General features: G+C 50.2%; 1 protein-coding gene across 2 annotated transcripts in view; it reads left to right on the forward strand.

The window, feature by feature from the left end:
• TP63 (tumor protein p63) overlaps positions 1-8,126 on the forward strand; it is a 132,385-nt gene extending 124,259 nt beyond the window's left edge. For both annotated transcript variants that reach the window (XM_024202380.1, XM_024202381.1), the window contains 4 exons: positions 3,195-3,352; positions 4,820-4,964; positions 5,992-6,085; positions 7,830-8,126. In XM_024202380.1, the coding sequence (XP_024058148.1) occupies positions 3,195-3,352; positions 4,820-4,964; positions 5,992-6,085; positions 7,830-8,126 (694 nt within the window). The remainder of the gene's footprint in view (positions 1-3,194; positions 3,353-4,819; positions 4,965-5,991; positions 6,086-7,829) is intronic.
• The last annotated feature ends 4,390 nt before the right edge of the window (positions 8,127-12,516 follow it).

A 12,516-nucleotide genomic window follows, 5' to 3' on the forward strand; every position in this document is an offset into this window, starting at 1 on the left:
AATGTTCACTAGTGTGAAGAAGGGTTTTGTGATCCATCAAGTTCAATATCCTGCCTTTGATAGGGGGTAATACTTCCCTGCCTGAAAGTAGCCCTGCCAACCATACCATGCTTTGCAAGTGGAAACATTTCTTTCCTGACCCTTCCAGATGATCACTTGATGCCCTGAAATATGAGAGTTGATTACCCTGACAGTAGCTTGCAGAACTACAAATGTTGTTGGCCATATGCTTAGCTAGTCTCTTTTCAAAAAAAGAAAAATCAGTTGCAGTATTTGACTTTGTGCCTTGTGCATCAGACTGTTCCAAGAAGTGTAATAGTCTGTTGATTGAAGTCCTTATGCCTTGATATTAAAATGCATTTCATTGGCATTGGTATCAAATGGATTTTAATGCTCCTACTTACAATCTTCCTTGGGACTCATTAAACATCATTTTAAAATAAGAGCTTCGTCCACAAGGATTTTTAATACGTGTAAAGAAAAGAAAGGAATTTGGGGAAACAAAGCAATTGGTTATAAACAAATCTCCAAACGCCAGGTAGTCTACTGTGTGTTTCATACCAAGAACTGCTTTCTTGTGTTACCGAGGCTGTTGCTACATGGATGTGTGATGTTAATTTTCAATAAACTTTTGCATCTTGGTTTATCTTGGGATTTTTCTTTTTCTGTCTGCCTCTTAATTTTCTGGGTATCTTCTTACATGATAAAATAGTTGAGCTGAAGTGCTTATGGGCATAAACATATGGAGCCTGATTGTCATCTCACGCCTGGTTTGTACCTGCGACTCCACTGGCTTCAGGGAGTCAGGCCAGGGTAAATCAGGAGAAAGCGAGAGGAGGATCGGCTCTGGGTGAGACGCTTCTGGGTGGTATTTTCAAAAGCGTTCAGCATTAGCCCAACTCTGCTCTCACTGAAGTGTGAGTAGGAGAAGCCTTAGATCCAGTGCTGAGTGCTTTTGAGACACCTGCCCAATAGATCCAGGCATTGTATTTTTTAAAAGTAAAACCACTCTCAAACTTTACCAAATTCTCTTCTGATGACACTCCATTGACCTGAGAAGAGTTAGGCTGTTGAGAGCTTGTTACGTAGTGATTTGCATGTCTCTGGCTGCATAAACATCACAAGCAAGAGAACTGCTGCACCAGGCATCCACTCAGCCCTGTGTTGCTCATGTTATCCCGAGTCTGGCTAGCGTAAGCACCCAAACGTGTACCTTCACTAAACCCCCAAATCCAAACCCCTTCTGAACCTTAATAAGGCATCAAGCCAGACCTGAACTTGGTGGCTGGCCTGGACTTTTATAATGGTCGAACTGAAACCTCTGATATAAATCGCCAGCCCTGCCCTGAAAAGTTGGCTCTGAATTTCAAGGCTTGGAATCATTGCCCCTTGGGAGCTGATGTTAATGTTGTTTATTAACTAATGTTAACTGTACGCATTTTGCATTGTCTCTTTTCCTTGGGTCTGTAAAGTTTATTTTGGATCTTGTCCTACGTTTGTGCCCCCAAAATACAAGGAGGTCCCTTCACGCCCTTCTGTAACTCCTATAACTGTGTAATTAGTCTGCACTTCCTCAGGCTCCAGATCCTGCATCCTGTTAACAGATGTCTTCTCCACCCAACGTAGCAAGTCTAGAAAGTGTAGGGCAGGTGGAGACTGCCTGTCTGTATGGAGGTAGGGCTTGGATGCTAAAGGTTTCAGTAGGTCATCCAGAAATTAGGGTCTTTATAGGCAGGAAATTTATGGTGAAGTCCACAATTCCAGGTGGTCCATGAGATCACATATGCAGTCACGACATCATTCACATAGAAGAAATGTCAGTTCCCAGGAATCCAGTGTAATCAGGTAGAGAACAGATGAGTGGGTTTCCTGATGGGAAATAACAGGGAGAAAGTTCCCCCTCCCCACAGGTACTTCCTGATTGTAATGCAGCAAAGCAATCACTCAAGTCCCGTAGCTGTGTTAGAAATCATCTTGTCTGGGAAGCTCGCCCGGTTCCCAAGCACCTTTGCCCCCAGCATGGTAGATCTCTGCCCAGCATACAGGGGGGAGAGGCTAGTCTCTTATGACAGCGTGACGTGCTGCCACTGCCAGTTGCACTATTAGACTGGCCTTAATGATCATTTTCTGCATATTCCAAATAATACCCAACTCCTGATGGAATGCCATGGCTGTAACTCAAGCTGGGGACTGGGCTCTGGCACTCTCTGAATCGTCCCAGATGAAATCCTGCCCCGCAAGCAGTCCAGGGTGGGGAGGGGAGAGATCTCACAAGCAACTCCCCCTGGGCAGGCCTATTACAGAAGCATCTGTTAATACTGGCTGGAGTGAGGCTGTTTGCATTGGAGGATTTGGAGAGGGTTTGGTTGGTTACCTTCTAGTTTTGGTGCACAAGGAGGCTGCTGGTTTGAGTGTGGTTTGGAGATTTGTAATTTGAGGCTGATACTTTTTCAGAACAGCCTAAGGGATTTGGACATCCGATTCCCATTAAAAGTAACAGAAGCTGCATACCCAAATCCCCTCAGCTGCTTTTAAAATCTCAGCGTCCATAGAGATCAGAAGCACCTACTGTCTCAGCGGGGAACTTCCGGTTGTAATTCACACCTGGACATAGAGGCTCAGCCTGTTTATGTGACTCCTCGGCAAAGCGTTTTTAAAAAGGCCAATGTAATAATTGTTCCCTGACTTGAAAACTGTCCCAGTGCCTGCAGCCCGCTGTCAGTAATGACTAGCGCTGGTCGAAATCACGGCATCACTTTTTTTTAGTGAAAATGGGTTTTTTAAGAATGTTGGCTCAGTAGAATATTTTTATATAAAATAAACAAACAAAACAAAAAACCTCTGAACATTTTTGGTAGACATTTTCTGGGTTTATTGAAAACCAAAAACTGAATTTGTAACAAAACAACCCCCCTCAAAACATTTCAGTTTGTTCTTCCAACAACCCCCCTCCCCCAAAAAAACAACCACCTTTTTTCCTTGGGAAATTTGTGGTTTTTTTAATTATTTTTCAATATTTCCTACTGAAAAATAGATATTTTTTAACAAGCTGTCCTAGCGTCACCCCTGTGATACCTGTAATTTATATAAAAATAGAGCAGATAACCCTCCTCCCACGATACACACCAGACTTGGCTCAAGCTCCTATCTGCTCCATAAGCTTCACCACCCGTAACCTCTCCGTTACGTTGCAGGACTTCCATGCAGTCGCAGTCGTCTTACGGCTCCAACTCCCCACCACTCAGCAAGATGAACAGCATGAACAAGCTGCCGTCCGTCAGCCAGCTGATCAACCCCCAGCAGCGCAATGCTCTGACCCCGACCGCCATCCCCGACGGCATGGGAACCAACAGTAAGGGGCTGGCTCTTTCTCTTGCTCGTCTGTTCTTGCTCCCCATTGACCTCCTGGTGTATTTGACGAGGGGGCTAGGAATGGGATGAAATGGCCAGGTGATCTCTCTCCATGTCCCAGCACCCATCTCCGTTAGCCCCTGTCTGGCAATCACAGCGGAGTGGCCCAGGATTTCAGGCCCAGGTGGAACCACCTTCCCACTCAGAAGGGCAGTCCGTCCTCCCTCCAGTCGGGGGGTACATCTATACTGTCGTTGGGAGGCATAATTCTCAGCTTGGTCAGACAGACGTGTTAGCTCTGCACGTCATAGCGTGGTAAAAGTGGCAGCACGGGCAACGGCTTGGGCTCGTCGACAGAGTCCAATCCTGCCCCACCACCTGGCTTGCTGCGACCACGCTAGCCGGAGCATTGCTAATGCATGTCTGTCTACGCGAGCTGGGAATCACACCTCCTAGCTGCTGCATGCCGCGGACGTACCCTGTGGTATGTTTGTGGGGGTGGGGCAGAGGAGGCATGCACGGCTGCTTGCCCATACTGTCCCTGCTCTGCAGAGAGCAAGTTTCAGGCTTCAGGGCTGTTGATCCAGCTACGTAGACCCAATGCAAGTCGTGGAGCAAAGCCTGCTGCCCTCGAGGCAGTACAGGTGCACAGGGCTGGGCTTCCGGAGATCTGGGTTCCTCTCTCAGCTTTGTCGCTGACTGGCTGTCTCTCACTGACATCTCCGTTTCCCCATCTGTGACATACGTGTCCCGCTTCTGGAGTCACTTTGAAATCCCAGGGTAAAAAGTGCTGGGTGTTGCAGGCCTGACTTGCTGCTGCAATAACCTCTTCTGCTTTTACCATTCAGTTGCCTCCCCGTTCCTTTTTTAAAGAGAAGGTGCAAACTTGTCTCCTTGGCATAGCTTTCCCTGGGTCCGTGAAAACGCTTCCTAAGTTCAAAGAAGATCTGTGCTGTGGGCACCTCCGATTGCAGTCTATGGGGCAAAATCCCAACCACGGAGCGGTGCTGGGCAGCTCTGCCGATCCAGATGCAACTTAGGGCTGGGGTTTCAGAGGTGCAAGACTCCCTGTGACTTTCTTAGGGGGCTTCGTGTCTCTGAAAACCAGGTGGTTCGGTGTTTGTATTGGGTTGCTCCGCTGGCTTTGTCCTGTCCACTGTTCCGCTGCAAAGAAAACTGAGAAGCCTGCGGTTTGCTTAGGTTTCCATCCAGCATATTTGTGACTGGAGTTGTTCCCTCTGCTCCCTTGCCTGGATTATCGTCTACAGTTACACTAGTTAGGAGAGAAGAGTTGAGAGCTCTCCTGACCCAAGATAACCCCCATGATACAACACACTGGGGTGCTTTATGGTGGCTTTAAGACTCCCTCTGAAATACATGGCATTTCTGAGTCGGGGAGCTGCCCTTGAAGGCCCATTGGGCTGGAATTCCGATGTAACAATTCTCTCTCTTTGCTTGTTTTATCTAGTTCCCATGATGGGCACCCACATGGCAATGACGGGAGACATGAACGGTCTCAGCCCTACGCAGGCGCTGCCTCCTTCCCTCTCGATGCCGTCAACGTCTCACTGCACCCCGCCACCCCCGTACCCCACAGACTGCAGCATCGTCAGGTGAGCGGGAGCAGGCCGGCGAGACCCAAACCCAAGGGGCATAACAAGGCCTCGTGCATCGGGGGTGAAGTGTATGGGCCACACGGTCACCTGGGCTCTCTCTCCTCCCCGTCTTTGGGGCTATCGGATTGATCCTCCCTGGGGAGGATGAGAGAGGAGCAGTTTCCACAGAACACTTCCAAGGGGTAGGTGGTCCTTGGCGCACTGACCGGTAGCACCGTCCACGCCAGCGTTTCTGTGCTTCTCAAACAGTAGTCGAATAACAGTGACACCCCTCCCACTCGGAGGTAGGCTCAGCAAGTAGCATCATCCCCGTCACACGGGAAGGGAAACGGGGGGTACAACCTGGGGCCTACAAGGCTGATGAGAGGCCTCCACCCCCCTTGGGGTCGTCAGTAGTTGAGGTGCTTGGTGGGATCAATCGGACTGAGGGGATTTTTCTCATGGTCCCAAAATAAGTCTCTGTCAGGGCTGGGGCTAGAACCCAGGGGCTTCTGACAGAGTCCTGCTTCCTCCTTGGAGCCCAAACACGTTGGCTAATGCTTCCTTTAGCCTAACGCTGACAGTTAGGCACGGGTATGTTGTTTAGAGGCGCAGCTGTGTGTGTGTAATGCATTTTAGCCCTGGATCTACTGAGCGAAGCCCTCTAGCCACACACTGCGTGTCTGCCGGGCAAGCTTTCCCCTTAGTGAAGTACCTCTGCTCGAACCCGGAAGGACTCCCCCTACGGGGGTTTGCTCTCCACCGCTTGTGCTGCTCCCTTACCTCTCTGCTCAGGTCACCGCCTGCCACCGTGGCACCCTGGGAGGTCTGCTAGGCACTGGACTGAGAGCCGTCCCATGGCAGTGCTGTCTGGTGTCTACTGACCTCAGCCATGCTGGAGGAGGGGACCCCCCCCGGGGGAACGGCTCAGCCTCCCAGTGTCTAGCTGCTGCAAGGTGGTCGAGTCTTTGGTTATGCTATGGCTGGGCTATTGCAGCCAGGGTGATCCTTTTTCTCTCTCCTTCCCTTCCCTCCTCCCCTGCAGCTTCTTAGCGAGGTTGGGCTGCTCATCCTGCGTGGATTATTTCACGACCCAGGGGCTGACCACCATCTATCAGATTGAGCATTACTCCATGGATGTAAGTAACAGTCACCCTTTTGTTTGTTCGCTCTCTCCACCCCATTGGTTGGGGCCGGGCGGGTCAGAAATCCAGACTCCATATTTATTAGAGAGAGAGAGAGAGAGAGAGATTTTTAAGGGCAGCTAGTTTTAATCCAGTCTATTGTGAACCAGAGAAGGCTTTTGAGGAGGCTGAGAGACCGAACCCATCCCCAGTGCAGTAGGGTATTCGCTTTGCCTGGTGCAGAGTATTTGACTCTATTTTGGCCTCATGGTTGGCTCCAAACCCCACACCCATTAATTCTCCAGGTCTTGGTTTCCGTTTATAAGGGCTGGAAATACCTTGACTTACCTGCAAATGGATGATCTCGAAAACAAAACAAAAAAATAAGTGGCTGCCCATACGTCGTCTGCATTTTTCCTCTCCCTGCCTCTGTTTCCCAGCCTGACTCTAATGATCTTGCCAGGTCGCTTACTGCTAAACTCTGGTCTGGTGCCACCTGTTCTCCTTTTACCCCTCCAGTGTGGCTTCTTCTGCCAGGTTGCTTCCTCTTGTCCACTGCTGTTGCTCTCCGCTGGCAGGCTGCCCTCCCCTCTGTCGCTCCCCAGGGCTCAGCCAGGCTGGGGTGCTGTTGCTTTTTCAGGATGGGCTGCTCTTTCCCCTCCACGGCTGCAGCTAGAAGAGCCGATCCCCACTGACCACTGGCTTACCAAAACAACCGTGACCTCATGGAGCAGCTGGTGCCAGGCTTCCCAAAGGGAGGCTGAGTCCGCCCCCGCTGTGGGCTAGCAAGAGAAGTGTCGGGATGTGTAGAGATGGCCGCAGACACCAGGCCCTCTCATTCACATACCCATACCGAACTTTGTGGTGGTTTGGACCCGGAGCAAATTTAACAGCTGAATAGAACTGATCTTAGCCCAGAGGCCAGGTGGAGCCCAAACTGAACTCTTCCAGTGAGTCAGTGCCGCAGAGCTCAGATCAGAGCATTCCCGGAGTTGGGTTTGGAGGATGGTGATGGGATAAGTGGCTCTGTCTGTTCCTGGGTGAGGATCAGTGTTTCTGTACAGCCCTGGAGCCTTAAAATCCCCCTGTTCTATTTAGGGCTGTGTATCCTGGTGATGGCCAGGACGCTGCCCTGCATGGTGACAGCCATTGAATAGCGCTTGATTCCTGTTTGAAAACCAGTACAAAACCAGCTCCTTCTCTCTGGGGGGTGGATTTCTCCGTCTCCAGGACGCTGTGACAAGCTGCTTTGATCTCCTTTAACAGAGGCAGTTTTCAAGGCCAAGAGTTTCAAATTTTGGAACCCAAAGTGAGGGTCCTAAATCCATTCTTCGGCTTACAGAGAAATGGTCAGATTCTCAGACATGCTGAGACCTCCCTGCCTCTCCCATGGCATGAGCGGCAGAGCTCCTGGAGGTTGTTCTAGGAGACCAGACTGAAGAGGGTTTAGCACCTTTATGCCTTGGTGGCTAGTGCCCGAGCGCTCGTTTGGTCTCGTCTCCTAGTGTTGTTTGTGTGGCCTCCACAAACGTCCGTTCGGGAAGAGCGATCCAGAGAACTGCCCGCTCTCTGCATCTGGTAGTATTCTCACCCCTCACGTCCTGGGCCATAGCACAGTGATTTCAGCAGGAGTGGTGGCTGGGCAGCCAGGAGGCCATTTCCCTGTATGTCCTGGGGAGGCAGGGTCTGTGTGTTGCACCTCAAGGATGGCTGGGTCCAATGAGCCGTTGCTAAAGGAGATGACCTCTTTGCCTTCCAGGATTTGGTGAGCCTCAAGATCCCGGAGCAGTTCCGCCATGCCATCTGGAAAGGCATCCTGGACCACCGGCAGCTCCATGACTTCTCCTCCCCTCCTCACCTCCTGCGCACCCCCAGCGGCGCCTCCACCGTCAGCGTGGGCTCCAGCGAGACCCGGGGGGAGCGGGTCATCGACGCGGTCCGCTTCACGCTCCGCCAGACCATCTCCTTCCCACCCCGCGACGAGTGGAACGATTTCAATTTTGACATGGACGCTCGGCGCAACAAGCAGCAGCGCATCAAGGAGGAAGGGGAGTGAAGCCGCCAGGGCTCTGCCCCCCCCCACCCCCCCCACGAACTACTCCACCCTTCCCGTGTCTTCCTCCACTCGGACTGTACGTGAGGAGAAGGGCAGAGGAACCTTACTCTAGCTAGCTTGCCCCTAATCCTGTCTCAGCCGCGTTCCTGGGCTCGCGGCCTCCATCGCGTAGCCAGGGAGAGAGAGGAGCGAGGCGGGAGGACGGGTGGGATGCGGTTAGTGTTTTTCTCCATTGCTGTTGGCTTTCCTTTGGGGAGAGGGGAGCGGGGTTTGTCTTTTGGCTTTTGAAACCTACGTGCACGGGCGTCCTGACCCACACCTCGTACTTCTCATCCGCTCATTCTAATTATTATTTTTGTAATGCGAGAAATGTGCATTGATACAACAGAAAAATCAAGGGGGAGCCCCAGAATGCTGCACTTAAACGGCACTTTTCTGCGGAGCTGTGCGCTTCCTCCGTCCTCCAGAGAGGCAGCACGTGCACCCTGCTGAGCAGGCTCAGTGCTTAGGTGAGCATCCCACCAGCCGGCTACTTCCCCGTGCCTGTCCTTCCCCGGCGACTGATCAGGAGAAAATGCCTGCTGCGTCTCTGCCTCCGTTTCCCTGGTTTCTGAATGTATGTGAGCTCTGTGCTCCCCAGAGTGCGCCTTTCACTCTCCCAGACAGCCGGCCCTCCTGTTGGGGTCTTTCCTTCAGCGCTTTTGCATTTGATTGTTAAGAGGCTTATAAACAAGGCTTAGGCGTGTTTGTAGCGTGGCAGGCTGGGGTGAGGAGGACACAATGTTAAATCTCCAATTAAATTGCAAAGGAGTAAGTTAGAGGCTACAGGCCAATTTGTAGGGCTGAGCTACTGTAGGCCCAGACAATGCCTCGTTAAAGCTTCTTTAGGGTAGAATGGTTTCCTTCCCAGGGAAGCACAGCCATCCTAGAGATGCCCAGAATAGATTGAACTCGGCTTCACTGTCCATAATTGCCTTGGAACAAGTATTTCCAAGGCTTTGTGCGATGCCATGAGTGTTAACTGCTGCACAAAGTTGTGTTTACATTTACAGGGTTAAAACCCAGCTGTTGACCTGTTGGTCCAGCAGCGGTTGTGTTGTTTGAAGCGAGGAGATACTAATTACAAATAACAGAAGCTGAACCCAATGGCTGTTTTCACGTGCGGATTGGCCAGTTGAATAGAGTCCATTTCTAACACGGAGGAACACGTTTGAAATGAGCAGCGCAGCTCCGTTAAAGCAGGCTTTCTTTTAGGGCAAGCCTCCATTTTGACAGGTCAGAATACCACAAAGGCAACTTCTGAATGAGTCGCTTGCTTTCCTGCCATACCACAACTCAGCGCAGTGCATTCAGTGCTGCAGTACTGCGTCCAAGCAGAGCTCAGATCTTCTTAACTTGCATGTCTGCTCGGGCCTTTCAGTGACTGCCCCTCAGTAACTCCCAAACACTGCCACGCTCTCCACGTGTATTCTGAATAGCCCTGAAACCATAATGCGAGACGGTTACGCAGTAAGATCTGTGTATAGATATTTTTTTTTGTATGTGTAATTTTTGTTCCCTGATTTTTACTTCCTCTTGGGTTACCGGGTCTTCCAGAACCACAATAAGGTGTGTGTTTGTTTTTGGTTTTTATATAGTGTAAGCATTTCCCAGTAAAATACTGATGTACCTTTATAACATGATGGCTGTGGGACAGAGATACTGTTTGTATTTTCATACCGAGATTCCTGTTCCCTTGATGCAGTTGAAAGATGGGGGAACCTCAACCCTGTGATCGTTTTATTTTGTAACACTTCAAAGAGGAGAGTCCTAGATTTCAAAGTACTTAAAGCGCACAGCGTGCAAACTTGCTACAAAAACGGGGAATGGTTCTGCTCCTGATTCAGTGCAAGAATCGATTTGGTGGTGCACGGTTAACGGGAGGAAAGCATTGGCACAATTAGTTTGAAAATCATGGGGGTGAAGTAGGTTTGTCCCTCTTCACCTCGGTGGTTTTGTGATTTACATGGCAATATTCTTCTGAGCTGATGCAGGATTTTACAATAAAAGCCACTGATGGTAAAGCTACTGACCGAAAAGTGAATGTAGTAGACACTGAATTAGATTTCTCAGCCTCTGTGCAAAGAGGGGCCGTCAGCCCTGGTCTTTCAATTCAGCAGTGAGACTGAGCTCTTCACCTGCGGCATCGTTAAAGATGTAAATATATGCTGTGAAAAAAATCTTCTGTGCATCTCTCCTGTGTACCACTATGGAGCCTACTTTGGTATAATCCTGCATCTTCAAGAGAGTTTGAACTGCTGTCGCTTTTACCCTCCCCCGAATAGCTGTGATTTTTTTTGTTTTGTTTGTTTTGCTAGATCAAGCCTATGGGTTAATTGAGCTGATGATCTGCCAGTGCTTGTAGCAATGCTGGTGTTGCCTACACAAAAGGCTTGTGTGTGTTGGAACACCCTGTTGAAGCCTACAGAAAATAAAAGCTGAATTGAAAATGAGACTGAATTTCCAGACCGTTTTCGTCTTTCTCTTGCGCCTTCCCAGAGATGCCGGGTGGCGATGCATCCCCTTCACCTGCCACGCCAGGCGATCACCTCCTTGAGTTTTCGAAACCACTGCTGCCCGGCCCAGTCCTGGGGACCCTTTCTATATTCATGGAACCATAGAGTTTAATGCCCAAAGGGACCAACCAGTTTGACCTCCTGTGTGTCACAGCCCCTTAAAATTTCACCCAGTAACCCCTGTATTGATCCAAATCATTTGTGGGATTAAATCATAACTCGCCATGGTTGGATGGAGAATCCCCCACTTCCTTTGACCGTTCGAACCCTCGCTGGTAACCGTGTGGGCCTTATTCCCCGTTTGGATTGGTCTGGCTGCAGCCTCCAGCCAGTGGTTTCCTTGCGGAGAAAGGCAGAGCTGCACGGAAGAGCTCTCCAGGAGCTCTTGACACTCACTCGACTTTGGGAGAAGCTAAGCGCCCAGAGCTCTTTAAGTCTCCCATTGTCGGGCATTTTCTGCGGCCCTTAGATCATTGTGGTGGCTCTTCGCTGCGCCCTCGCCGATCTGTTCATGCCCTTTTTCAAGAGTGGGCACCAGGTCTGTGCTGCACACCAGACTTCTCCGCACTGGCAAAACAAGCAGGAACAGGAATGACGGCCTAGATCTTTACTAGGAGGATGACACAGTTGGCTGCTTCTGTCGGCTGAGTGCATTGCATACCTAGGAGCTCCATCCCGCTCCCCCCCCCCCAGCTCCCTGTGTCTCACCCCCCCATTCCCCTCTATTTCCAGGACACTCACCCCCTCCCTCATGCCAAGGCCCCTGTGTGTCCTCCATTCCCCCCTTCTCTCCCATGCCAGGGTCCCCCTCCTCCCATCCAGTGTGGTGGCAACGGGAGCGGAGTCATTGAACAGCGACTGCCGATGGGCATGCAAGCAGTTTGCTATGGCCACTCTGCCAGCCTCCCACCTCGCTCATGGGTTTGTCTCCCAGCAGGAAGCTTTGGTGTTTGCAATCCAGCCACAATATTGAGCAGAAGATTGGTATGTTTTGGCGAAGAATTCACTGAATGACTAGGCAGACACACAAGCCGACGGTTTTGTGGGACAAATGAGGTCTTTCAATGCACGGTTCAAATGACTTTTTTTTTTTTTTTTTAATTTTCACATTATTTTTTTTTTTTTTTAAGTCCAGCTTGTATCTGCTTGAAAGAAGTGACCCGTTCCTGCACAGTCTAACCCAGCAGGCTTTCGGTAATGATCACATCACTGTGCATACGTTTCAAAGGAATGAGAGCTGTATTTTGTGTGCCTTGTATATATTTTCTTTCTGCACACGAGACGAACTCTTGTCTAGTTTTTTTGTGGGGGCGGTGGGTTTTTTTTTATTACACTATGAACACTGATCTCCTGGGATCATGTTAGTTCTGCTGTTTGGAGTGAGGTGGTGCAAGTCTTTAAAAAACAAAACTTGCCACTTACCACAACATGCAATACAATCTCCGTGCAGAGAGAAATGTCTTTGTCTTGCTCTTCCATAGCTCTACTGGGACTTGCATGGAATGACTTGAGGCTGGTTCAATATGCCACGGTACGAGAAGTCCTGTTAATCACTAATCCAGCACAGCCACTATAAGCGGTGGTGGTTCTCTCATGCTACCATCCCAGTGGTTCATTGACCTGGGACAGGGGAATCTGATGATGGACTGAGGGTAGCGCAGCCTTGTGCAAAGTTTGCCTTTCTGCTGAGGCTGATGCCCAAGGCGCTAGATGAATCACTCTAGGAATGGACTGAGACCCAGCAGGGTTAGCTGTCTTGGGCGATTACCAGCCTCTGCCGGACTTTGAGCAAGTGACTGGTATAGGACAGATGCAGGGCATCATCCCCTGAGCCA

This window comes from Terrapene carolina, unplaced genomic scaffold, assembly GCF_002925995.2.
Source record: "Terrapene carolina triunguis isolate 2854851 unplaced genomic scaffold, T_m_triunguis-2.0 Scaffold88, whole genome shotgun sequence".
Lineage (NCBI taxonomy): Eukaryota > Metazoa > Chordata > Testudines > Emydidae > Terrapene > Terrapene triunguis.